This window comes from Neodiprion pinetum, chromosome 5, assembly GCF_021155775.2.
Source record: "Neodiprion pinetum isolate iyNeoPine1 chromosome 5, iyNeoPine1.2, whole genome shotgun sequence".
NCBI classification, from domain to species: domain Eukaryota; kingdom Metazoa; phylum Arthropoda; class Insecta; order Hymenoptera; family Diprionidae; genus Neodiprion; species Neodiprion pinetum.
In genome coordinates, this window is record NC_060236.1 from 22,429,804 (window position 1) to 22,457,679 (window position 27,876).

At 43.1% G+C, this 27,876-nt stretch overlaps 4 protein-coding genes across 9 annotated transcripts; 3 read left to right on the top strand and 1 right to left on the bottom strand.

Annotated features, from left to right (window-relative positions):
* Positions 1-62: 62 nt before the first annotated feature.
* Positions 63-8,311, top strand: Gpo1 (glycerophosphate oxidase 1). Of its 3 annotated transcripts, none has more exons than XM_046627021.1 (12): positions 63-281; positions 2,953-3,100; positions 4,516-4,669; positions 4,753-4,975; positions 5,055-5,218; positions 5,299-5,411; positions 5,501-5,694; positions 5,804-6,192; positions 6,303-6,553; positions 6,625-6,972; positions 7,162-7,260; positions 7,873-8,311. In XM_046627021.1, exons 2-12 carry the CDS (start codon positions 3,008-3,010, stop codon positions 8,005-8,007), a joined length of 2,163 nt encoding a protein of 720 aa, XP_046482977.1. In that variant the 5' UTR covers positions 63-281; positions 2,953-3,007; the 3' UTR covers positions 8,008-8,311. The 3 variants fall into 3 exon arrangements, with proteins under 3 accessions (XP_046482977.1, XP_046482975.1, XP_046482976.1); XM_046627019.2 differs by lacking the exon at positions 7,162-7,260 and adding an exon at positions 7,309-7,410 and having other exon boundaries at positions 64-281; XM_046627020.2 differs by lacking the exons at positions 63-281; positions 7,162-7,260 and adding exons at positions 584-801; positions 7,309-7,410.
* A 1,649-nt stretch (positions 8,312-9,960) lies between these two features.
* LOC124220230 (transcription factor Sp4) lies at positions 9,961-16,788 on the top strand. Of its 3 annotated transcripts, none has more exons than XM_046628814.2 (11): positions 9,961-10,765; positions 11,842-12,255; positions 12,357-12,714; positions 12,950-13,161; positions 13,282-13,371; positions 13,474-13,887; positions 13,981-14,212; positions 14,319-14,793; positions 14,878-15,172; positions 15,265-15,372; positions 15,518-16,788. In XM_046628814.2, exons 1-11 carry the CDS (start codon positions 10,739-10,741, stop codon positions 15,629-15,631), a joined length of 2,739 nt encoding a protein of 912 aa, XP_046484770.1. In that variant the 5' UTR covers positions 9,961-10,738; the 3' UTR covers positions 15,632-16,788. The 3 variants fall into 3 exon arrangements, with proteins under 3 accessions (XP_046484770.1, XP_046484768.1, XP_046484769.1); XM_046628812.2 differs by lacking the exon at positions 9,961-10,765 and adding an exon at positions 11,444-11,691; XM_046628813.2 differs by lacking the exon at positions 9,961-10,765 and adding an exon at positions 11,445-11,691 and having other exon boundaries at positions 12,977-13,161.
* Sec61beta (Sec61 translocon subunit beta) lies at positions 16,265-18,448 on the bottom strand. Its single transcript, XM_046628822.2, has 3 exons — positions 17,974-18,448; positions 17,408-17,604; positions 16,265-17,016 (listed from the first exon to the last, which is right to left on the bottom strand). The coding sequence occupies exons 1-3, from the start codon at positions 17,974-17,976 to the stop codon at positions 16,929-16,931; spliced, it is 288 nt and encodes a 95-aa protein (XP_046484778.1). The 5' UTR covers positions 17,977-18,448; the 3' UTR covers positions 16,265-16,928.
* Positions 18,449-18,563: 115 nt separating this feature from the next.
* Positions 18,564-27,027, top strand: mop (tyrosine-protein phosphatase non-receptor type protein myopic). Of its 2 annotated transcripts, none has more exons than XM_046628807.2 (15): positions 18,564-18,857; positions 19,080-19,282; positions 19,367-19,689; positions 19,783-19,895; positions 20,029-20,432; positions 20,510-20,851; positions 20,968-21,191; positions 21,303-21,523; positions 21,605-23,849; positions 24,779-25,314; positions 25,421-25,693; positions 25,826-25,977; positions 26,065-26,363; positions 26,453-26,608; positions 26,673-27,027. In XM_046628807.2, exons 1-15 carry the CDS (start codon positions 18,771-18,773, stop codon positions 26,801-26,803), a joined length of 5,709 nt encoding a protein of 1,902 aa, XP_046484763.1. In that variant the 5' UTR covers positions 18,564-18,770; the 3' UTR covers positions 26,804-27,027. The 2 variants fall into 2 exon arrangements, with proteins under 2 accessions (XP_046484763.1, XP_046484762.1); XM_046628806.2 differs by having other exon boundaries at positions 18,565-18,857; positions 25,793-25,977.
* The last annotated feature ends 849 nt before the right edge of the window (positions 27,028-27,876 follow it).

Consider the following 27,876-nt stretch of genomic DNA (forward strand, 5'->3'; position numbering starts at 1 on the left):
AGACCGGATTCTGCGCGCAGGGGGAATTGTGACAGATCGTGCGCGGCGTCGGCAGCGATCGGCGCGTTGTTAGTTTGCCGCCGGTGTTGGTGGCGCCAGGACTTCCAGGGATTGGACCTCCGTCGCGGGCTTGTCAGTACATGCAATAATTCACCGAACGTGGACGAGGCGTTCGTTTCATCTGTGTGCGAAAAATAATGTGCCGCTACCAGTCCGTGTTTCGACTTCTTTGAAGAGCAGTGAACAACGAGGGCTGGATGATTTCGCACCCCTGCACATTCGTGAGTACCATTGCATCCCTCTCCACTACACAGCCACCATTCGATTTACGAAAATTCATTGCCAATTCCTCTGACAAGGTCAAAAGAAGTCACGTGCAGGCATGCATTCGCGTCCCGTACGTTCCGGGAATACGTAATCGCGCCGCTGCGTAAGATAGAAAACCGCGATATCCCCACTAGGAAAAAGGCAGCGCACGCGGTTTCCTCGATATAGCGACCCTCATCCATTCGTCCAGCGGCAATTGATTCCTCTGTAGCATCATAGCGCGGTATTATACCACGATTTCCCATTTCGACGCAAGCAGTGATTCGTACTCGCGTATTCTTCCCGGTGTATTGTATCACGGCGTCGTTTCCACAGCCCCCGGGAACACGGAGGTGAGAAGAGACGTTCGTTCTGAAATACTTCCTCCTCGCCGGGGATATAAATAAGTTCGTTAATGGCCTAGGATTGCCAGTTCTTCCGGGGTGTGGTACACGAAACGCCATACAACTGTCCCTGAGCCGACGCATTCATCATGTACGTATAATGCTATATGTTCGGCCTTAGCTTCGGAATGAGCAGTTTTGTCGGAGTGTCGGGTGTTTCGCAAATTGCACGACCTGCACACACACGTTCGCTGTTGTTATTTGCGGCGAATTGGGCAACGCACCGACGAACTGCGGATCCCTCGAATCGGGTCCCCCATCGATTATTCTTACTCTCGTAGCAGTTTAGCGATTCGTCACATTATGTTGAGTTACATTTTTTTGCACAATTCACAGGGCCGGCGGTATGTGGCAATGGTATTCGTGTTGCATGCGTACCTACAGTCACATTGTGTCCGCCGCGTTTAATCATCCGATATGACATTTAAACTGTTGGCACAATCGCAAGCTCGCCCCGTGCACTATTTTCGTATAAATAGTACCGCGCAAAATAAATGCACAGCTTGCAGGGGGGTACAATTGAAGAATATTAGCCATCGTGTTACGTACTAATTGCGAGTATTTTTTTTCGATTCTTCCGCCCTCTTCGAGATGAATTACGTATTGTTAATTCAAGAATATGAAGAAGTTAAATTGTCTCGTTAACGAGGCAGTAAAATCTTTTTGTTCGCTGGATTGTTTTTCGGAATAAGATGCATACCAAATGAGCTCATCACAAAGAAAACATATCACGCTGATAATTATTATGCAAGTTTGTAATCAACAATGCGGATATCTGCAGGGAGTTGAGATTTTCTTGGTGGACTGTTTGTTCGGAAAGTTACGGAAATTTATCATAACTACAAGGCAGTATCGTGGATATGAGAAACATAAATTGGGTTTCATTTTCGTCGTCGAAACTGTGCCCAAGAATATAAACTATACAATTAGTAAATGCAAAGAAATAGATTATTAGGCGATCGTGTCGTATAGCTGTGCAAACAGTCACTCGACACCTGATCCAAACTCACGTAAGTCTCCTTCACGCAAGTGGATTAAACTTACTGATCCTTCTTCCTCAATAAAACGCTAGACTGGCTGATCTTGAGTCATGCGATAAGACGATAAGACGTCTAGTGCGTTGGATACAGACAAAATAAAAAAATCTCCCGACGTATTCACGTGCGTACGTAACACAATTTCGTAACTGATAATCTTCGTAAGTGAGTGTCGGATCCAGCGTATCTCAAACACAGATGCACGAACTCACACGCTCCTAATCCCCAAGGCTAAACCCGTTCAAACCAGCATGAAATTAAAAACGAACTGTACGCATGGTAAGCATGCCTTTACATGTCGCACGTACGCGTGCATACAAACATACATACCATATCTGCCTACTGCCAGGGAAAGCATTTTTAGCGCTAAACTCTGCGTAAAATATGTGTACAACCACGATGAGTATCATACATATATGCCTATCATGCATACGTATAAGAGGCAGGCACGTGCACGTCGCGCAGTTTCCTATTAACCCTTTGAGTCATAGTGGTAAGTACTCCTACCATATATTTTACATCCATTTTTTGTATACTTGGAAAACTTTGAAAACATATTTGCGGTTTTTTGCTATTTCTTATAGTATATTCATGGGTTTTCAATAGTCGAGAATAATTACTGCGATATAATGTTAAGCGATATTATTTTTACAAACAAATTGATTGCAAAAATAATTAATTATCGAGAATGTTACCCCTATATTTATATATATATATATATATATAACACATATATATATGTTCTACATACATTATAAGTTTTTGGGGTCGCTGATTACGAATCTGAAATTAGATTTTTAAAATGCAGTATGGCGAATCGAATCAGCGACCCCGAAAACCCCTGCATAGAGTGTCTTGACACGATTTTATGAAATTTTAAATTTTCATCCACGATATTGGGTCCGCCGTTGTGGGTTTTCAAAATGTGATTTCAGATTCGCAATCAGCGACCCCAGAAACCATAGAATCCTATCTCGTTACGAAAGTTGACTCCGAGCAATAATGTGTGACTCAAAGGGTTAAACCTTGGATGCCATGCCCGCCATGCTTGTGTCGGCGCGCGTGAGTTGCGAAATCCCACGTGCTCGGCCAAGCCAACTTCTGCGGCCAATGATAACGCACTCTCGGATCACTGAGATGATCCGCGTCCAGGAGACGGCTCAGTTGACGTGACTTCGAGGATCTAAACGATTTTTCTGTTTCAGGTGACGGGCGGATTAGTTGAATAGCGAACATCGACGTTACGAGTCATCCTACCTAATGGCTACGCGGAAACTCATCCTCGCAGCCGGAGCGAGTGCCGTCGGTGCCGGTGTTATCACCTCTCATTATTTCCTCACGGACTCGAACACGGTTAGTTATATATATACAAAGCTCGTGATTTATCAGCTTCGGCACATTTTAATGCTATCCCAAAATTGCTTTGCATATTTACGCGTCCTTTCCAATTTCAATGATTATCGCCCACGGCAAAGCGTTTAAATTTTATGCCGTGAAACCCTTGACGGCTGTTACGTGCGATTTGCTATTAGCAAATCGTTTAGACCCTGAGCTATAATCACCTGTGTTGGATTTATTGTTGGACGATGTCACGAAATCCCACACAGTGGACTGTCTTACTTACTGAAATGCACAATGCGTATAGAAATATGCTGCAATGAATATATATTATTGATCAACTTGTTACGATAAGTCTTGTGGATAGTTTTTCGCCGAACGTTATAATTTCTATAGTCTATTTCATTGGAACTACTGGGATCATTTAGCAACGCTCTGGGTTTCTGCTACCTGGCCTCTGTATGTAATAAGTGCAGGTGTAATGTGAAGTAGATATATAGGAGGCATTCCACGACAATTCAGTAAACGGTTGACCATGACATTTTTTAATTTCACCACAGATTTTTCCTACGTTAGTAAGATCCCTGAGAAGTTGGGGAAAAAATTTCAATTTTTTTATATCACTCGTCTTTACCCTATAATTTTTTAAACCCATCTCAAAAATACCCAAATTTATTTTTATGAAACAAGAAAAAAAACATTCGGTTTCCAAAATGAAACAATTTCATGCAAGATTCACAGTGGGACTCGATTTTTATCTATCTTTTAAATCATTTTTTCTATTTTTTTAATGGTTTTTTCTATTTTCACACCTGTTAAAAATGTACTATATCACTGATTTTTTTTATTGCTTCTCTGGTTCTAAAATACATTTATAATTTTTTTTTTCACAATTTTATATTAAATTTTTAACAGGTATGAAAATAGAAAAATTAAAAAAAATAAATATAATTAATGATAAAAGAAATAGAAAGAAACGCGGTCCCACTCTGAATCTTGCAGTGAAACTGTTTCATTTCGGGAACCAAATATTTTTTTCTTGTTTCATAAAAATCAATTTGGTTGTTGATGATGGGTTCAAAAAATCATAGGGTAAAGACGAGTGATTGAAAAAATTTGAAAATATTTTTGAAGCTTTTCAGGGGTCGTACTAACTTAAGAAAAATCCTTGGTAAAATTAAAAAATGTCATGGTCAACCGTTGACTGAGTTGACGTGGAATGCCCCATAGATACCTATGCATAACACTAACTGCACAGACCCTATAAGAATTAAATACCAGTGTTTGCCGGTATGTTGTAACTGCAGTTTGCATTGCTATTTATAAGCTCACACCTATAGACATGGTATTATAATGCTACTAAGCAAGTATCAGATCTTAGCAGTTAGTCTGTGATATAGAGCATTTTTTAAATGAAATTTCTTTTACAGGTGTTCGCTGAGCAACAGGTGTCGAGGCCTCCGAAACGACCCTTACCGACAAGAGAGTCTCAGATCAAGTCTCTAAAGTCAGAGAATTACGACGTTCTTATAATCGGAGGAGGTGCGACTGGAGCAGGATGTGCCTTAGACGCTGCAACCCGAGGTGAGAATGTGCATGCGTCATGGTTGAAGGAAACCTGCATCGAATAAACAATGCCTTATTGTTTATAATTGATGAATGCACAGGTTTGAAAACTGCTCTCATTGAGGGGGATGACTTTGCCTCTGGCACGTCATCCAGGAGCACCAAATTGATACATGGAGGCGTTCGCTATCTGCAGAAGGCCATCATGCAACTGGACTTTGAACAGTATAGGATGGTCAAGGAGGCTCTACACGAACGTGCTTCCATGCTCCACAGCGCCCCTCATCTTGCCCACCCTCTACCTATCATGCTGCCTGTCTACACGTATACCTTTCATTTCACTTTACGCATTATAAATGTCAATTATGCATAAAGATGAACATATCTGTTATTCACGGCGCAGGTGGTGGCAGATACCTTACTACTGGTTCGGTATTAAGATGTATGACGTTGTGGCGGGTAGCAAAACTGTCAAGTCCTCGTATTATCTGAGCAAGTCCAATGCCCTGGAGTTATTCCCCATGTTGAAGGGAGACAAGTTGACAGGAGCCATCGTCTACTACGATGGTCTGTTGCAGTTTTGCATTGTCAGTGTCATTAAAGTTTTTCGAATAACGTTGATAATGCGGAATGCTTTACCTCAACAGGTCAGCAAGATGATGCTAGAATGAACCTGGCAGTTGCATTGACTGCGGCGAGGCATGGAGCTACAGTTGCTAACCACGTCAGCGTTGTAAATCTACTCAAAGGACTTGACATTGTTAGTAGACAAAGATACATTCGTCACAAGTGACTCACTTCGTGTGACATCACATGTGTATTACATATTTAAATTGAACGTTTATGCAGGATGGGAAAAGAGTTCTAGTCGGCGCACGTCTTAAAGATGAGTTGACGGGTGAAGAATGGGACGTCAAGGCTAAAGCGATAATAAATGCAACCGGCCCATTTACAGACCACATACGAAAAATGGATGATCAGACTGTGAAAGAGATCTGCTGTCCTTCATCGGGAGTTCACATTGTTCTTCCGGGCTATTACAGGTATAATCACATATCTAAATTGACAGTGCAAATCTTACAATGAAACTTATTAACATCAGTTTTGGACAGTTCAATTAGATTACAATTTATAATTTCTGATTCACTGCAGTCCCGATCAAATGGGTCTCCTGGATCCAGCCACCAGCGATGGTCGCGTCATCTTCTTCCTGCCATGGCAGAAACAGACAATCGCTGGCACGACTGACCTGCCCTGCGAAGTCACCCACAACCCGCGACCCACAGAGGATGAAATCATGTTCATCCTTCAGGAAGTGAAAAATTATTTAAATCCGGACGTTGAAGTGCGACGAGGTGACGTGCTCTCCGCATGGAGCGGTATCCGGCCCCTTGTTTCAGACCCGAACAAGCCCAACACTCAATCCCTCGCAAGAAATCATATTGTCCATGTCAGTTCTACGAATCTCGTAACCATTGCCGGTGGAAAGTGGACTACATATCGCGCCATGGCTATGGAGGCAGTCGACGCGGCTGTTAAAGGTTTATTGGCTTATCTCATATCATTTTGTTCATCAATAGCCAGATATTAAGAATGGTTTCGTCAATTGTGCATTGTAAGCATTACTTATCAGTATTGTAACATTTCTCAGCGTGCAATTTGAAACCTGCAAGTGGTTGCCAGACTGATGGCATGCAGTTGGAGGGTGCCCATGGCTTTACACCGACGATGTACATCAGACTTGTGCAGGATTTTGGTTTGGAATGTGAAGTAGCCCAGCATTTAGCGCAGAGCTACGGTGACCGAGCGTTTGCAGTAGCAAAGATGGCGGCTCTAACTGGAAAGCGGTGGCCAATTATCGGCAAGAAAGTACATCCAGAGTTCCCATATATCGACGCTGAGGTTTGTGCAAGTGATGCATACCTTCGTACGCATACGCGTATATTTACATCACAATGTCCTTTATATCACAGATTCGATATGGAGTGCGCGAGTACGCGAGGACGGCAATTGACATGATTGCGCGAAGACTCAGGCTCGCCTTCCTGAACGTGCAGGCTGCTCAAGAAGCTCTGCCGGGCATCATTGACATTATGGCAGAGGAGCTGAACTGGTCGGCAGAGGAGAAACAACGGCAGCATCGCGAGGCCAGCGAGTTTCTCGCCAACGAGATGGGCCAGATGGTGAATCGTGCATCCCGAGACAAGATTCCCATCAATCTTACCAAGGACGAGATTCAGCTGTATATCAAACGGTTCCAGATCATTGACAAGGACCGTAAAGGATATGTCTCCATTAACGACATTAGGCGCGGGTTGAAGGTAGGGGAAATGTCACTGAGTGGAATAGCGCTACACAAAATGTCGTGCTGTATTCTTGTTCATTCATTTATAAACTAGGGGTTGATCATTCTTGAGATTCTGTCTACACAAAAATTGAAAAGCGATGGTCATCTCCTGGTTTACGACGTACGCCTGAAAGCCTAAAGTTGATTTCACCTTAAAATCCAGGGTCTTGGTATAATGCTGTCGGCAGAAGAGCTTCATACTCTGCTTAATGAAATCGATATGACGTACAATGGGCAAATGGAACTCCAGGACTATCTGCAGGTAATCAAATAGATTTTCGCCATTAACGAGCCAAATATTTCTTTACAGCTGTTTGGCGACAAGGAAGTACCTGGTGAGGAACTTCATGAAATCTTACGTGAAATCGACACTAACATGAACGGTCAAGTCGAACTGGATGAATATCTACAGGTCTGTCTTTCACTCATGAAAAATTCGCGTGTATGAGCATATCGCGTCGATTTTACACAGCTCTGTTTTGTTTGCTTTTTCGTTTTTCATCCTGTATAAGTCAATGTATGAATTGCTACGAATTTAATTGACTTGACGCCTTCGACGCTGCTCTTTGTCATGATTACAACTGTTTAATTCTTTCGCTCGGCAATATCCGACTCATTAAGAATTTGTACCCCAATTTTTTTTTAACAGCTCCCATTTTCAATCGCATTATACCTAATACAATTTATCTCTATTAATGTATGCCTGCAAAGTTGCACTTTCAACCAATTTAATTCCCACCCACTAATATCTAGTGACTAGCGACTAGGTGTTTGCATTATTTTGTGCATGAGTATCCCATGATAGTATATTGATTTACATGGTGCATTGCATGTAACAATATTGTGAATAACTGGATAATTATGTTTCACACAGATGATGTCGGCAATCAAGTCTGGTCACGTAGCTTACTCTCGATTCGCAAGGATGGCAGAAATGGAAGAAGCTCAGCACGAGAAAGACATACTTAAGAAAAAAATAAGCGTTGAGCGATCTGGTGGTGGCTTATAGAAGGGGAACCTTGGCAAGACTGTGTCGAGATCTTTTTCTAATTGTTATTTATTGTACCTATTATAAGTACATCCTACGATCTCTACCATTTTATGCTTTCCTACCCTTTCACATCCCTATAGGTTGTATAAAACACTCAAGCACATCCATTATTCGGGACTTCGCCTTGTAGTACGTACTTCACCTCTCCTAGTGAGCTGAATATTATTTGAGGAATGAAAAAAGGGAATAAGATGAGTTGATAAATTGTAAAAATTTGCTTATCAGAGATCAAAGCTATAAAAATATTTAATTTATTTCAAAACTTGTAATTTTCTTTATCACTGAGTAACCCCAAATCCCTAAACCCGATCTAACGATTCATCTAACCAAACAATCAACTTTGCGTAATTTATTATAAACCGATCACTATCTGTACAAAAGTATATAAGCAAGTAAGTACTACTATTTATAGAACTGTACATACTAGTATCGCATACACCGGTTATGGTGATTTGGCCTCTGTAATCAGTACGTAATCTATAATTGCAATACTAAATCTACTCTATTGAAAACCGCAGTTTTGTATATTTGAAATGATTTTAAATCACCAACAGTGATGCTAAATGACTGTCGCACAAGTCTCCTGGGGTAACTTTGAAATCCTCCTAGATTCTTCTAACCCGCAATGAAAATCCTCCTAAATTTCTTACTATTTTTAACTGGCAAAAAGACCTTGAATCAAGTTGTACAATATTACTTATATAATTGGCATGTAGAAATAAAATCCACATTTTAGAATGAGCTGGCCCAACATCTGCAATACCCTAACTTATCAGCAATTCTGACATTCGGTTTACCGATAGAATCTCATATTCTCTCAAGTTGTCGCCTTTAGCTCTCCGTAATTGTCGTACAGAAAAATAACAAAAAAAGTCAGTAAACACCGTAAGGTTGGCGAGCGAAGCGTGAATCAGACAATTTTTAAAATTCATGCTAAAAAACCTCTTATATATATATATATATATATTCCCCGGAAGCTTCCAATTCTCCTTAATTTTAGGAAGAATTCTCACATTTCTTGACGACGTAAGCGGACCGCGGTTGGTACAGTATTAAAATTTAATAAAAAAAAAAAGTGATTACCGGAAGCGTTTAACAATATTTCATTGTAGATAAGCAGTTACCGACACTTTGTTATAAACAAATGACCATCAACGAAGTTGCCAGCAGTTGCTACTCACGTGACAAAAATTGTAAGAGAAACTAATACATCTAGGAAGATTCGCACACTAGGGTTCGATCAAGCATGTATGATATACCTATACCTGTGTGTATATGCATACCGATGTCAGTATATATTCACAACTTTTTCGAATATTTTAGATTTTCTCTACCTCAGTTAGCCTGTCAATCCTCTATGATATGCCTCTATGCTCTAAGGCTCTATCGGACCGGTTAGCTGGCTCGAAACCGGTGGATATATCAAATTATCAACCTAAAAAAGAACAGTACAAGATACCTGAAATATCGTGGACCAAGCCCCCTGACTTCTACCACTTGTTGCTCCACATGGATAACGTGCGGCGTACCATTTCCGGCGCGATCTATCGGAGAAATTTTAGTGCTCTCGAAGACATTAACGGCACAGAGGGAGAGAAACGCGCGTAATGCCGTAGACGGCAAAGGATAGAAGAGGTATCCTGCCCCTCGGAGCAGGGTTTCCGCCCGCATACCCGGCGTCCGATGAAACAGATGCGCGGAGGTTAGCCACCATTCGCGAAGCCGAATTGAGGGGATGACCGCGGCGCAAGGAGTGCGTGCTGGGTTGCCTAGGGAGCGGTTGGTAGGGGCCGCCCATGAGGGCCGCCCTTAGAGCCGCCAATCAGGACGTCAAGTTTCGCCGCCAGAGCCGCGCCACGTTCGCAGAACGCACTTGGTGATGCCTCCGCGGGCCGCGCCGTACCGCCCCACTCGTGAAGCAAATAGTTCCATACACGACGCGAATCTAGACGAGTACGAGCACAAACACGTTTTTGTCACCGATACAAACACGGGACAACAACTCCTCGTGGCTCCGTAAATACAAATACGTGTAACTCTGTACTATTATCGCCCAAAAGGAGGGTCCCGCGTTCGCGGTATAACGGAGCCGTGAAAGTGTCGAGTGTTTTGTTACTGTTATGCGTATGGGGTAACTTTTCCACGGCTACCCACCGATGAAAATACATGATACAATTGCGCGTTGTCACCGATAGCGTTGAATCTTATTTGGGTTTTAAGTCGCTTCGATTATCGTGATCCAGGTAGCCGTGGATTTTCCCGTTTTCAAGCGAGACAGTCGCGCGAGAGACCTTGCTTCTTTGTTCGGTTGACTCGTCGCGACGCCCGAATGACTGTAAGAAGTGGTTTCCCGCTCGTGCTATGAGATGATCCTGTGAATGTAAATGATGCGTCGAGAAGACAAGTAAAGGTCGTGTGCGCCAATACTTTTGTTGGACGAATGTAAAACTGTTCGCAGTGTTCTTCTATTTGTTATTAACATATCGATCGGCGGAGGAATACATCGCAAGTGTTGTGCTCTGTGTTCGGAGGAGTACAGTGCAGCTTTAACGAGGAGCACGCCGTACGCTCGAAACGATGCAACGGTTCTTTGCTTGAGTTGGTACGAGCGCCGTGCAGCGAGTCGTCTCGTCCTCGAAAAGCGTTGTCTCGTTCGTCCTCGCTCCTTCATCCCCCTCCGTGGCGTACTATGGCCACAGTCAAGATTCAGCCAAAGGTAAGCCAGAAACAGCAGGCAGCGAGTAGCTTTCTCGTATCGTTTGTGTATTATTATTGGTATAAACAGGAGCGCGCGGGGATACGAAAGAGCACGTGTCGGTCCGCGATCTAGGTGGAGTCCGCGGGGAAAAGTGGGTGGAGGCTGGCCGCGCGAGGCCTTCCTGATACCGCGGGTAGGTGTGTGCGTGAGAGTCGGTTACGCGGATGAGAGGCGTTTATCCGGCCTCGCGCCCGTCCGCCGTTCCTTTTTGTACCCGCCGTCCTTGCCAGCGTCGCCTCTCCGCGTCATTCGCCGCCCCGGGACGGGGAGGGGGACGATCGCCACAGTTACGTACCGCGCGGTGATTTCATCGTGTTCTTACAGAGCCCCGGTCTTACGACTGCTGAGACCTCGTTTGTTCGACTGTGGATTATGAAACATTTTTTTGTCTTGCGGAGAACATTTCAGGTCCCATCTAATTGTAAACGTGATAAAGTTTCGAATCTCGATTCGCGTTACAAGTACCGCTTAAGTTCGGGCGTGGGGCCTCAGTGAGCGGTGTTACTTCTCTGGGCTCGAGGGAGGGTCGCAAAAGAGGCGGAGGGACGCCTCTCTCTCTCTCTCTCTCTCTCTCTCTTCCTTTCTTTCCTTCTTTCTTTCTCATGCCTTCTCTCTCGCGGCGCTGGACGACGGCGGCGTCCAGCGTGCCAAGCGTTGCGTTTCAGCTGCCCGCGAGTTTTCCTAGCACCGACCGTGTTGCACGTCTGTCAACGGCATTCGGTCTTCGGCTCGGGTCGACCGTTGATCGCAGTCCTCGTATTGTCGGGATTTTTTAATCAGCTACAACTACAATCGCGCTCGAAACGATTGTAACTTTATTATCGCGGGCCATGGGCCAATTTTCCCTAGTGGACCCGAATAGGGATGTCATCTCAGATACGACGGTAGGTAAACCGCGAATGTGAGCTAACCATGCGTCGTTGCCGTTTCACAAAACCCGTTGTCAGTTACTGAATATTAATGCATTTGGTACAAATTGTATACATGTCGGGCGTTAATTTTTTACGCTGCTAACAGAATCGGATTTTTATCAGGAGGAGGTCGACGAGGAACACGACCCGTTGCAACAACAAGAAGCTGTGGAACAGCAGCAGCAGCAGCAACAACAACAACAACAACAACAACAACAACAACAACAACAACAACAACAGCAACAACAGCAGCAGCAGCAGCAGCAGGAGCAGCAGCAGCAGCAGCAAAATGCACAGCCCCAGATCCGATTTCTAAACGCAAATGTTTTACAGCAGCTCCAACAGCAGCAAGTTGCACAGCAACAACAACAACAGCAGCAGCACGATGCGCAACAACAACAACAACAACCACAACCACAAGTCATTACCTTGCAACAATTGCAAAACTTTGTGCCTTTGCAACATGCTCAACAAGACCAAAATCAACAAAGGGCGCAAACCATCTCTGTACAAGCTCTGCCGCAGCAGTTCTTACAAGTGTGTTTGTATAATTGCATAAGTATTAGTTTCTCAACAAGATATTATATTTATTATGAACGGGCTTATGAACGTTATCAAGTATCTGAAATATATTCTAGAATACTCAACTCGTCGGTGGCCAGACTCAAGGAACGTTGCAGCATCAGTCGCAGCCACACCAACAGCAGCAACAGCAACAGCAACAGTTGAGTTACAACATGATTCCACAGATGCAAACGGTGAACATTGACGGGCAAGAGGCCCTGTTCATTCCATCGTCAGCAATGTCGGCCGCGACTACTCACCACCAGTCTCAGCCGACAATGCAATTTGCGACGACAGGTGGGCAGCAGGTGCAGCTAGCCGGCGGGCAGACTCTGATAACTCCGCATCCCGTCAGCCTGATCAGAACACCCAATGTTTTCCCCACTTCCATCCTACAAAACATCGGTGGACAAACTGTCCAGTTGCCAACAGGTATATTTCTCATCCTACCTATGCTGACTCTCGCTTCTTGTCACAGTTTTGCCCTGCATGTCTGACTACATTTTCAATTGCACATCTTGGAGAGCTGTTACTAATACTTGTAAACTCAGCTGCGTCGATCGCTGCTTCTAACATCTAGCTGGCTGAACTTTGGTGAAACTTGCTTCATTGCTTTGCTTTCACTGACTAACTGTCGCCTTTCTCGTCCACAATGGCAAACGGACAGATTCCAAGGCTAGCCTGGATGTTTCAGGGCAGAGTGTGCAGGTCCGACCTCTACAATTTCCAATGCAACAAGTCCAGCAAACCGTACCTGTTCAGGTTCCAGTCACCGTTAGCAATGGACAAACTGTCTATCAGACTGTACATTTTCCCGTACAAGCTCTGTCCAATGTATTCAACATGCCCACTACTCAAATGATACCGCAAATTACTCAGGTTTGTTGCCGTTTTATATATCCAAAGCATCCTTATTGCATTAATTAGTCATCGAGTCAAAATGCACCATTATCGGTGGGACATAATTCTTTACTGAAATACAATCCGATCATCTTGCAGCAAATCCCACAAATGGCCCAAATTATTACTCCCAATGGACAAATACAACAAGTACAAATTGCAAATTTGTCACAGCTGCAAGGTTTACAGGTAAGATTTGCCAGCAATAAAATTCAAAGTTTATATTACTTTGATTGTACCGCCAAAAACCCCTATGAAATTGTTAGACAATGAGGTAACTATTGCATACAGGGTCAGCAAGTTGCTCAACAAGTAGCTCAGCAGGTAGCGCAGCAGCAAGTTGTGCAGCAAGTTGCTCAGCAGCAAACGCAGCAGCAGGTTGTCCAGACGGTTCAGCAACAACAAGTCGCACAAGCTCAGCATGTGCAGCAGCAACAAGTACAGCAGGTTGTACAGCAAGTTATTCAGCAGCAGCAGCAACACCAACAACAACAGCAGCAGCAGCAGCAGCAGCAGCAGCAGCAACAACAACAACAACAACAACAACAACAACAACAACAACAACAACAACAACAACAACAACAACAACAACAGCAGCAACAGCAACCACAGCAACATCAAGTGCAACGTGTGCAACAAGTTTCAACACCAGCCCCAACTGTTTCTACATGGAGCACTTCAGTCAGCACACCAAGCAATGTTCAGGTAAAACTGGTTGGATAAATCCATCTGTTTAAAAGAGACAAGTTGCAGCTAAAAGAAGCTTGTCTAGATATTATTTATGATTATGTGCTGCAGGTGGTTGGAATAGGATCTCTTGGGAGAACCATGAACGGCAACATGTTGACAACGAAGGATGGGCAGAAGATTGACGTTCAGACATTGTCAACACTGACTAGGCAACCGGACAGTGTCGAAGGAGACCTCAAAGTATCGAGTATCGATCCGAGCCATTTAGCCAACAGTCAAGTCATTCATATTCAAGCACCGCAAACTACTCAGTCTGCAATGCAACCTATCACCCTCACAGGTATTGTTTGCAGTTTGGTCGCTTTTTTTTTTTTCTGTCGTTTCCACTCGGCGTTAATTACTTGTGAATTAAATTTTACATGTATAAAAAATTGACAACTCTACAGGCGCCCAAGGACAACAATTAACACTGATACCAGCCTCTGCCTTGACAAACCTTACTTCGCAAGGTGGAATGATGAGGGGTGTCGGTAGTAACATAATGCAGCTCCAGCCAGCAGCTGGGATGAATGCATCAAATGGATTTCTGCAGTCATTTCCCGTACAAAATATTCCTGGATTGGGAAACGTCCAGGTCATCCCAGCCAGTGCCCTGCAACAGGCCTCCATGCAATCGTTACCTTCAAATCCAACCGGAACGCAAATTGTTACCGCTGCACCAACTGTTCATATTGAGGGAAATGAACCATCCAAGTGGCAGATCGTGCAAACGATTCAGTCCGCGCCTACACCCAGCACTCCTGCCCCACCAGTGCAGCAATATCAGGCAAGCACCACTGCGTCGGCACCTGAGACTGATCCAAACAAACAGCATCGTCGCCGAGTTGCCTGTACCTGTCCAAATTGTGGCGATGGCGACAGGTGGGCAATCAATATGCATATCAGGAGACTTTTTTTATTCACTCGTTGTAAAGCTTTGTTGTCAATAAATTATCATTGTTACAGAAACAGGGATATGACACGGAAGAGGCAGCATGTATGCCATATTCCAGGCTGCAACAAGGTTTACGGAAAAACAAGTCATCTTCGAGCGCACCTGAGGTGGCACACTGGAGAACGGCCGTTTGTCTGTAGTTGGGTATTTTGCGGTAAAAAGTTCACAAGATCGGACGAACTGCAACGACATCGGAGGACACACACGGGAGAGAAGCGGTTTCAATGCCCAGAGTGTACAAAGAAATTCATGCGCTCCGATCATCTCACTAAACACATTAAGACTCACACGAAACTTCGCAGTGGGGTCAGTCGTCAGTTTTTTTTATGCTATCGTTGACGACTATTTTATGAGAAAACATTACATGACAATAACCGTATTGCTCATTGTTGTTTTAGGATGCTGACGTCGATGATCCTGAGAGAGATCTAGAAGCGGAGGCACCCCAGGAAAAATCTTGGCCTGTTAGTATAATAGCAATTCACAGTGATCTTCCAGCTTCTCAGGTACGTTGATGTTCAACTTGGCCACGTTTTTTAACAATTGATAAGACAGGGTGTAGTCATAAAAGCCAAAGTTCACAAATGCCAAAGAATATTTCCTAAAACATAAGTGATTCAGTGTTTTAATACAATGAATCATATTGTTTAGGAGGCAGCAACATCGACACAGGAAGGATCATCTGACAGTCAATCGTCGAGTGAGGAGAAGATGATAATCACCATACACAAAGAATCTGAACCGTCGGATATGAAGATGAACTGATCATTGTTTGTATCGTTATTTTTTAACGAAGTTGTACACAACACAGTAGCGTTCAGATGCCGCGGCGCAAGATAGTTCTGTGCTATTATCTTCTCTTTTCTCTTGTCGTTTCGAGACACTCTGAATCTTGTTCTAGGATTCTTTTATTTCTTAATTAGCGTCTTGACAAAATCGAATTGAATTACGCCTGCGGCAGAACCAAAATACCGGGGCGTTTATTGACCGAAATACTCGACGATCAGAAGGTGCAAAATCATTGATATACCATTTTTTTTAGATGAATTTAAAGACAAAAAAGAACTGGTCGAACTTAGCGTATGAAAATCATGGTAGTTATTATATGGCTATGTACGATAAATACTGTACATAAGAGCGTTATACATAACATGCACATTACACGTAATAGTATATATATATATACACACACATATATTATATATTTTTGTATGATAATACTGTAAATAGTGTACATATAAACGATTTTACACGGGTTTAGAGAGCTACTAATATTTCAGTTCCTGTGCTGCGATTTAGTTTTCTAATGAAAAAGAATGAAAGTAATGAATAGATGAGCATTGATTTGGGATAAAAGTAGTGACTGAAGTTCGGAATGTGAATTAAGAATATACTGAGTCTGCAACAATATATTTGATATTTATTACCACCGTTTTCATTTTACGTATAAAATAAATTATTCATCATTATCAATCGGTACAAGTGAAACGAGAAAATCTCGCCAGTTACGAACGATTAGTTTGTTGAATTATTCTTAAGTTTCCATACATGAGGCGATCTTCATACTCGTAATTTAGACGCATATTTCATTATTTGTATAATATTTTACATGGTATGTTGAATTGGGAAGCTGAAATTTTCGTGTAAAATCATTGGAATGAAATTTGAGACAGTATATAACTGCTCTCTCTATAATATCGTAAACGTGTTTGAGAGCCTAATACAATAATTTTTTTTAATTTTCATTTCACACAGCAAGCCAATGACAAGGGATCGCCGTTGTGCGCTACATGTGTAATAAATATATCGCTTTAGTCACGTTTGACAATGGAAGTTTATATTGCATTCGTACATTTGACGTCGTCCATTGGACGACACAGTTCTTTTTGTTTAGATTCTGTACGTGTGTGATTGAATTTGAATTTTTTTTGAAAAAGTGTTCTTCCTTGCTCCGTACATTATGATATAGGTAACGATTACTCATTATGCACAAATCACACAAGGCATAGTTCATGTCTTATCTCAGTTTAATTTTTAATTTGCACGTCATTATTTAGGATAATTAGGAGCGAGTGTATTTTCCCCAAATATGAAGCATAAAAACAGATGCGATGAACAGAAGAGACATCACTAAGACTGGTACAGGTCCACTGTAAACGAGAAAATAAAATAACGAATAATTAGCACAGGTACATGACTATGCAATCATTCAGATCAAGGTGACAGTTGAATCAATGTCGAAATTTCTTCATTTTTTTGTATTTTTCACACTAAAATATGATGGTATTTGTATCTTTTGAGAAGTCTTTGTGCAATACTATGAGACAAAATCCTTTGTCATTCGTATTGCTGTGATATGTAGGTAGAATGCTCTGAAAATCATAGCATTAATAGAATTTACCATAGACTAATATCCAGGAATGAAGTCATCACATTAATAGTTACCATTTGAAGAAATATCAACTAGATCCTCTAATTCCCCAATTTTTCCCAAGTCTATAACAACCCTGATTGAATCAAATTCAAGTCTGCAGAGCTTACACTTTAATGCCAGGAGAATCATCGGTGTAAAACCTCCACATGCCACCAGAGCTCGTGCCGGTGTTGCGATTTCTGGCTGAGGTAGCCGGAGCTGTTTTTCGCTGTCTAACTGTGCCTCCACCACTGGCTCTTGGAGCAACTACTTTGCTAGGGGATCGTCCTCCTGCCCCAACAGATGTGGAACTTGGAGCTGCAGGCTGTGAACAGGTACAATTTTGAGTATACAGAGGTATGTTCAAACTGCACGGTAGGAAACCTGTTACATGCCGTATTTTTCACCTTTTCATTGCTACTTGGGTAATCAGAACCACTTCTTAGCCTTAAGCGAACTATGAAATTGGTGAATATGTGAAAACTGAAAGATGGACCATATGTGTGTAGATTCATGAGAATTGAAAGTACACCATCATTGGGTAAATTCTGTGCCATATATGGTAAAGACAGGAACGAAAACTGCGTTCGATTGAATAAATTTCTAGCAATATGTACCGTTACCGCGAGCTAAGGAGCATCATACGATGAGAACGAGGTTAAAGTTAGATCTTATGATGGTAAAATGGACTTACCATTTTGTTTGATTTTGACTGTAACGAAGTTGATGTAAATTCAAAGGTTCTTCTTAGCAAAACCCAGTGGATGGGCGCAGATGGATTCTTTAACGACGATTACAGACGAACTGCACCGCGGACAGACAGCTAACAACGAGTGACGGGAACGGACGCCGCTAACACACTCTTCCACGTAAACTCGGAGAATCTGACCGAACGACGACACGTCACGATACGATACACGCGCCCCGGTGCATCATGGGAAGCCACGTGACGAGCTTCACGAAAATGAGAAATATCCCGGTTTGTTGAAATGCTGATTTCACGAATGTCACATGTGATAAGCGATTTTCCAGATGCAAATGATGTGAAACGTAATAGCAAATTATTTATATATTCAGAATTGCAGTAGTATGGAATAGTTTTTCAACAAGTAAAGCTTTTTGTACAGAGATTCTTGACGATTGAAACCACGATTGATACATTGGCACGAGCGGTTAGGCCGTTCTTCTTGGTCATTTTTTTCATTCATTTGTACAACCGTGAAGCGCCATCTCTGTAATTTTGGAATCGCTATTGTGTCTACCATCTGCAGGGTGCTTCACGATTTCGCCACAAGTGCTGAGGGTGTTAGTTTCGCCCGTTACCGTTGTATTTCTGACAGATCTCCACCTGTCGTTATGCGTATATTTCACACTGATAAGGCTGCCACGAAAGAGAAAACACGCATAATTTGACAGTTGACAACTTCGATATCGCGTGAGTAAACGGTAGTGTTCCGTCGAGGCCACGGTACGAGTTAAGGACTCGCCAAAATGGAGGCGGTTCCTAGGCTGCCGATGATATCCTTCGAACTGAAAGTCAGTCCCGAACCGAGTTCATTTGGACCGAAACTGAAGCAGGTACTTATGTTTTGTACGATACGTCGTAAATGCATCGCATAACCGTCGCTCCTGCGTTCAATTTTAATTCGACTGCCGTTACCCTCATTTTTCAGTGTTTATCGCTTACTTTTTGTATGTTTATTTCCCAATCCATAGGCCAAAGAATAATATGCTCATTACACGATTTAGGCGTATGTAAACTTCGTCTAACATCGATTACCGCTTTCTTTGTTCCCCCAGTACATACGTGATTTTTACAACGAGGATCCAGAGTCTTACAACAATGAGATCCATCAACTCGAATCCCTTAGGGCGACTGCTGTGCGGCCTCCGATTGATGTTACCGGTTGCAACTTGCTCAAGAAGTACTACTGTCAGGTGCACTTCCTACAAAGTCGCTTTCCCATGGGCCATGACGGGGCAGCTGCTGTCACTTTCACATGGTAAAAGCACTCCTAGAATGCAATTCCAGGCACAGCCATACTTCAATAATCTTTTAACTGGCCAAAACAATTTGAAAACTTTAGGAAAGACACATACGCCAACATGGTCTACTCGCTGGCCAACATCAGATTTGAGATAATATCCATTTTGTATAATGTTGGGGCGGTGCACACTCAGCTTGGGGCCCAGACCGAACGGACTACTGCAGAGGGCATGAAAATGGCCTGTGCCCATTTTCAATGCGCCGCTTGGGCCTTCGACCACTTGAAGAACACTTATCCTCAGCCACCTGGTGTCGACTTGGCCCCCGATCTCATGACCTTTATGCATCAGCTGTGCCTTGGTCAAGCCCAGGAGTGTATATTAGAAAAAAGCATGCTAGACAATCGTAAAGCAACTATTGTTGGTATGACACTTCTGTCTTATTTCACTCGTTTCACCTGACAATTCGCAATCACCCGTACCGATTAATATGTGCTTGTTCTTTCCGATTTCACAGCCAAGGTAGCCACTCAAATAGTTGACTACTACAACTTGGCCTTAAACACGCTCGAGCAAGGAGGAAATGACGACGGCTCTGTTGCCGATACGGTCGGCAGCAAAATATACAAGGTACAAGTAATTGGAGCTTTGTGTTCCAACTGATACTTCTTGAAATTAAATCGTAAATTTTGTTGCGCTGAAGTTTAAGTCAAGTTGTTGTCCTGAACAGCAATAATATTAATAAAGCTTTATTACATCTCAGAGCTGGAAGCGGTATGTCCGTTTTAAAAAACTCTACTATCTGGCAGTATCTCAACTGTATCAAGGCCAGTCAGCAGAGGAGCAGCAGAAGATGGGAGAGAGGGTGGCATTCTATAATGCGGCACTGACAACACTAAACGAGGCTCGTGTTCTCTACACAAGCACAAAGGGAGGAGGCATAATGACGACCAATGAGGACAAAGAGGCTGTGGAGGATGCACTGACATTCACCAACGATGTCATTGAGGGTAAGCGAAAAGCAGCAAAGAACGAGAACGAATTTATTTACCACGAGGAGGTGCCGGAAAGGGATGCCCTGCCCTCGATAAAGGGTGCCTCTCTTGTCAGAGGAATTCCCTTTAGTGTTAGCGACTCTGAGGTTTCTGGTCCAGACATATTTGCCAGGTATGCTTTACAATATTTTCAGATTGACAACAATCTAGTTAACTTCAATAAACTCCAGCAATTGTTTTGATTCCCAGATTAGTACCAATGAAGGTGCACGAGGCAAGCTCACTGTACTCGGAGGAGAAAGCAAAGGTGTTGCGATTAGTTGGAGCTAAGATAGAAGAACGAGATCAGCAGCTAGTCACATATCTAGCATCCCTACGATTAGAAAACTTGAGCCTTTGGGACCCTGACAACAAAGACTCCAACACTTTGGCGTTGCCCGAGGAATTGGCTGAACGTTGCGCTGCCTTAAATGCAAAACCAACTGCCATTCAGGATTTGGTTGATGCGATGGGGAAACTCGCCGATACTTACCATGATGTCGAAGCCATGCTGAAGGACATAGACGAGCTGTTAACTCATGAAAAAACTCGGTATGTAACAGTTGATTGATACAATTATTTCTATCGACTTAATGATGTAACACTGATCAAACTATTTCGCTTTTCTAAAAACTTAGGTTAATTTTACTGTACTCTTACCATTGCAGAGAAACAGAGTATCAGGTGGTGCTTGGAAAGAGACCCCCATCCATAGTAGCAACGGATTTGACCCGTGAGGCCAACAAGTATCAAGAGGCTCATGCAAAGGCTTCAGAAAGCAACCAAGCACTGCACCGGGCGATGACTTTACATGTCAATAACCTGCGAATTCTCGCCCAACCGCTGACTGATCTGATGGCTCACGTTCCTTCCCCGAAGACTCGATCTAGCGGTAAGGCCTTCACGAGTTTACCATTGGGAAATGTAATTTCAGCAAATAGTTACTTGTACTTCAAGTGAGTTGTGTCCACGGCTTACAAAAAATTTTTTTCTTTTCATACAGGAAATGAAGCAGTAAAAAAGGAGAGTGACTCAATTGCCAGAGAACTGAAACGAATACTGGGTAAAGTGGATGAAATGCGACGCCAACGGAGTGAACTGCACACGCAACTCAGAGACTCGATAGCTCAAGACGACTTGACTCGACTTTTGGTCACCGCCAGCACAGAGCCAGGATCGCTGGATCGTTTGTTCGCGGAGCAGATAAGCAAGCACAATAGACTGGTAAGTGCAGCCGTCCGTCAGTTAACAAACCCATTTAGAATCATTTTGGGTCAGATTCAATACACAAAATTTGATCGACAGATCGGCCTGATAGAGCAAAACCTCGCTGCCCAAGACAACATCCTAACAGCCCTGACGGATGTCTATGCACGAAGCGCGGACTCCCGCAAGGCCGTTGAGGAGGTTCTGAAGCGACGTGACGCGATGGTAAACTCGTTGATCTCGTCCTATGACGCATACGAAGATTTGCTGGCCAAGTCGTCCAAGGGGCTGGAATTTTATCGAAAACTCGAGACGAACGTCTCGAAGCTGCTGCAACGGGTCAAGAGCACGTGCAAAGTACAGGAGGAGGAGCGTGAGCAGATACTCGCGCGGAATAGCAAGACCAGCACAAAAGTGGTCGAGTTTGCCGCTTCAGAAGAACCGGCGCCGACCAGTGGGGGCCTCAAGCTGAAGGACTATCTCGCCTCCAGGCAGAAGGGCACGATCCCCACGGCAGCGGCAGTAGCAGCGCCGACCTATCAGAATCCGTATTACGGTCCGCAGCATGCAATTCAGTCGGGCTCGCCGCAGCCGCTTCCGGCTGTTCGGCCAGCGCCTGTAGGACAGGAAGGAAGCGACGCGACATCGGCCGGCGTCTCGGACTCTGCTGATCCTACAAGGGGATATCAATACCCTATGGCTTATACTGACTACTACACTACGCAGCGGGGATCCAGCGACTTGGCCCATGGCTATGGTCATTACACTGAATACGCCGTCGGCGGGTTGAACTCCAGCTTACCAAAGTCTGGTACTACTAACACATCCAGTACCTACCGCCAGGCTAACGGCGCGACCGACACGACGGAGGTCATCAGCTTCAACGGACAGTATAGTAACTACGAACAATCGCGCTATCCGCAAAATGATCAGAATCAATATCCATCTGCTGCCATGCAGCAGTTGCACTACAATCCAGCCGCTTATACCTGTTATCCAGGATACTCGTACTCCGAGCAGGGCTACCTGCCACAGAATTCAGTGACTCCGCCGCAGAGTGGTCAGCCTGCACACTCGATTGCTGAGAATACTGATGCCGCTAAAGGAAATCCTCCAGGCACATTAACGCTCGGTGATAATCACCAGAATATGGTACAAGCCGGACTGCCTCTTAGGGAGGATCAGCAAAATCCGAATCAGGTCTCGAAGACACAGCCGCAGCTCAGCCAGAGCCAACAGATTGCTGGTCAGTTACTCCAGTATGAAACGCAGAACACCCAGCTGCAGCACAGCTTGCAGCAAATGTCTCAACAGAATTTACAAGTGCCGCAGACACCAGCTGCTCAGATTCCACCTCACAGTCACCAGTCCTATGCAACTAATCAACAAATGACATCTCAATATCAAGCTGTGATGCCAGGCCTGCAGCAACCAGTTTCTCAATCTCAATCTCAACCGATCTCTTCTCAATCTCACAATCTCCCCCCACTGAGCCACGAGAGTGCGCAGTCGTCGATCGGTATTCCAACGCAGTATTCGCAGTCCCAATACTCTAGCAGCACATACACAAATCCATATCCGCCAGGTGTGCACCAGAATCAACAGGGCTATTCAAACTCCACGTCATCCCAGCATCAGCAGATTCAATCACAGCTGCAATCACATCATGGACAGTCTGGAGCCCAGGTTCAGCGGAGTAACATAGTACAGGGGCAAAACACACACGTCACTCAGAGTTATTCCAATAGCCAGCCAAGCTATGAAGGCTATCAGAATGCTTACGGTGCAACGGGATATCAAACGCAAACTACACAGAATTCGACGATACCACAAAGCTATGTAGCAGACAGCTACAGTAACCATTCCGAGATGATACAGAGCCATGCCAAATCGTACTCCACTGCACAGAGTTGTTATCCTCAAAATTATCCTTACTCGTCTCTCCAGGGCAGTCAGTTTCCTGGTCAGATGCAGTACCAGGGCTACTCACAGAGGTACGAGAACACTTACAATGCACCTCTGCAAACAGATTCGTACAAAGGTCATCCTGGCTACACTTATGACGCAATGACCGGAGGCTATCAGTATAGCTCCGGCTACCAAAATTCGCAGATTGCACAGCCTGAGGTAAGCAGTATTGTTGAAACCAGCAGCGGCTCGATACTTCAGCAGAATCAGGCGTCCAGCAATTATGCGCCTCAAGATGCCAACACGCAGTACACCATCGCCAGCAATAATAATGGCACCAATCACACACCATCATCTCAGTACAATCAGCAATCCTACCAAACACCGAACTACGATCAGGCCTACTACACACCACCGTACAGCCATCAAGGACAAGGTGAGCTGACGTCATATTTTATTACTGCACGATCAGATTCTTCTACAATTGTGATTGTTCTTTCTTGTATATATTATTATATTCTGAGAGGTAGTTATGCCCTGTACATAATTCATAGATCTAACTTTATAATCTCATGAATGTAGTGTGTTTTGTTAAATGGAAAAGACTGACATACCAGGGGGGGGGGTTGACCTATGAGTTATATTGGTAACTATTGTTACCACCTATTCACCATTAATTTTTTAAATATTTAGAGTATTTTAAAAATATTTTACTTTTCAACATACTTCAATGTGGGTTATTACTATTTCCGACAGTATCCTAACATGTCTCCAAAACCTAAGAGTAATTATTGCAATGTGTTGTTATGGACATATAATTGTAAAAAATCGTGAAAATTGAAAGAATAATTCAGTTGCGAGAAATGACCCCTATAAGCATATAAATATTCTATGAAAATTGTATGTGTTTCGGGTTACTGAATCATAATTTGAAATCAGATTTTGAAAATTCAAGATGGCAAATCCAATATGCCAGTCGAAAATTTCAAATTTGATTAAATCTAGACAAAAAACTGTCAGGGGTTTCTTGGGTCGCTGATTGAATTGTTGATTTGAATTCCGACGATTTGACTCCAGATTCACAGTCGGCAACCCCAAAAACCTCAGATAAAATTAAAAAATTTTTTCCGCCATATTGGATCTGCCATCTTGATCTTCTTGAATTCTGAATTTTCAAAATCTGACTTCACATTCGTAATCAGAGTTTCCAAAGACCCTAAGAAACCATATTGTTATAAAAATTGTCTCAGCACAATAATGTGTAACTCAAAGGATCAATCATAAATTACAAAGAAACAGCGTGGCCGTGCCTTTGATTTTTTTTTTCTGGTTTGCTATTCAGTATCGTAATGTTTTTTGTCACAGAAACTAGTAGATCTGAAACCACAAACCAGAACGGACGAACGCAGACGTACATGCAAGCAACGAATAATGCGACGAACACGACAACGAGTCCGTCGGTGGAGGAGAAGACAATGGAGATACATTCGGACAAGCCGAAGTCCAACATAGATTTGTTGGCAGACCTCGAATTTAGCATAAATCATGCCCCTCTGGTTCCTGAAGTGAACCCCGTGAGTAAACCAGATGGTAAAAGCAACAGCACCGATGGTGAGAAGGTGTTGAAACCTTTGCCGAAGGCCAGTGATGAAGTGCCTACCAAACCGGAACTGGAGATTGAGACAAAAAGTGAAGAAAAGATGGAAAATCTACAGATCGTTTGGGACACCTGGTACAACGATGTTCAACCAAAAAAGGACCCGCTCGGAGATCCACAGGCATTGCAAAAGTTTGCTTATGATGTTGAAAAGTATGAGAAGTTTATGGATAGCTTGCTGACGAAGACGCTGAGCGGTGCAACGACACTGGACATTAAATGGAAAGAAGTTCGGGACTTTCAGGTGCGTGTGCAGCTCTATTTCCTCTGGTTATTTCATTCTCAAATTGCCAATTTTCGATTTTTCTATGCTGATGTGAGTAATATTCAAAACGGTGATCGTTTTTTAGGAACGAGAGGAACAAAAACAGTCCACGCTTATTGCGCTTGCTCACACTGCAGAAAACAGGTCCCTGGGATCTGTTCCTTACGATTCATCGAGGGTCCAACTCGACGTTAAGGATTTTTACATAAACGCGTCCCACGTCAAAGACATAACGCCGTGCATACCAGTTGCTTTCATCATTGCGCAAGCTCCAACCGCCGACACAGTGATGAACTTCTGGACAATGATCTGGGAACAAGAGTGCGAAGTTGTCGCTTGCCTGGCTTCGAATTTGCAGGTTCACAATTAATCGATACAGGCTTGATATAATAATGTTTTCTAGTCTTTATACCCGAGTGAGATTTTATGTACAATAACGATCTTCTATTACGTGCAGTTGAATAACGAAATTTACTGGCCAATGGCAAAGGGAGAAGACTTGATCGTTGGCAATTTCATATTGTCATTGGAGAGCAGCATAGACCACACGACTTATGTCCAAAGAATAATATCCTTGAAAGACACAGAGAAGAAAACGTCGCGTATTGTGGTGCACATGCAGTTCACTATGTGGCCAGTTAAGTTAGTATTTTTCAATGGCCAATAATTGATGCCACATTAGTATCCGTGTTAAGCATTCGCTAAAGAACAAAATCTACCCTATTTCAGTGGTTATCCAAGCAGTCCCGGGCCTTTACTTACTTTTTCGAATGATACGCTTTCGGAACAGGCCTTGAGACGATCTCGTAGGCCGATAGTGGTACACTGCGTCGACGGCGGTACACTCAGTGGGTTATTCTTGCTGGCCGTAGCTTCTGTGTGTAACGTGCGAGCTGGACGCGGACTTGTCGATGCAGGTCTTGTGTTTTCAACCCTAGTCAGATTTCGGAAGTCCCTTGTCGATCAGGACTCTCTGTTGTTCGCTTATCGTACGATTTTGTACCACGCTCAAGACACCCTCATGAAACGTAAGTGCTCTGCTCTCTAGTGTCATTTTGCACTAGGAAAACTTTTTTTTTTCGTGGTAACATGACGCCTGATCTGTAATTGCCCACAGGCGGAATTTTGTCCTCATCACGGTCAACGTTCGAGTGCTTCGATGGAAACAAATCAAGGAAGGGAAGAAGCAAGATACAGCAGCGGCATCCTTCGGATGACTTTCTTCACAACCTGGCAGCGGGCATGCTGCGCACTTCGCAAGATTTTGTTACAGGTATTATTCTTTTTTCAGTTACACAGTACGCACCTATTAAACCTTTTTCACTCTACCGTTTCAGGTGGCTCGAAAGGCTCTTTGTCTGACAGTTTGTCGTCGACAACATCTATCGAAACCCGCGAAAAATCCGAGGAAGTTAAACCCGTGGATCCTCTGAGTCAGCTAGACCCTATGTGGTCGATTAGGAAATAAGGAACGGATGGATTGTTTGATTGAAATGTCTTCTTTTTCGGCACTTATACTCGAAATGATTTTTGCTATAGAAGAGACCGGCTCGATGATTCATTTTAAGGAGATTATTACGTTAAACGTATGTGTGCACGGTATAAAGAATCAGTATAATTTCTTAATTTATATGAAGTTAATGATATACATTGTACAGTTATAATTTGTACAAAATATTAATTGACCAGTTACTCTGTTGAATGATAATTTTGATCCAGAATAATGCTATCATTTTACAATCACACAAATGTATATATCAATATAATATTTACTAGGGTTGTGCGGATTTCCGAAATCTCAGAGAAAATAATTCGGGTTCGGGACGGGTTTGTATCGGATTGGGTTTTTTTCGAAATCTTTGGAAAACGAAAAATTTTTGAGAAACCCGAATCGTAGCTAACCTAACTTACCTAATGTTTTGCTGGACAAATACTGAATAGTAATGGTAAATATTATATCTAAATGACATCAATATTTTCAGTAAAAAGTATATCACCTTTCGTCGGAAGATCCGAGAATTTCGAAAATTTTGACGTTACTGATGTTTTCGGGGATCCCGAGATTTCCGAGAACTCAACCCGAAACAAATAAATTTTTCCCGACCCGTCCAAAAGAATTCTGCTACCCGCACAGCCGTAAGATTTACTATAATAGACATATAGGCATATGCATTTCCTCTTACATAGGTAATATAAGGTGAGGAAGTTTTTCAGGGTTATTACCAGACACGATATTTCCAACCCTAGCCTAGACTTGTTGAACTTGGTAATTTCGGTATGTAGTGTTGGGTTATTCTATTATTATTATTATTATTTACAATCCAATCCTTTAAACAATCAACACGCATACTTGACTGAATTATTATTATATGAATTATACGACGTATGTATGTAACCACACACTACGGAAATAAATCCTGCTAGAATAATTGAAATTATAAAAATTACTAAATTTGCAACAGGATTAGTCACCGAATAGTTTTTTTTTTATTACTACGCAGATAATCTTCAAACAGGAATATAGTAAAAAAAAGGTTGAAA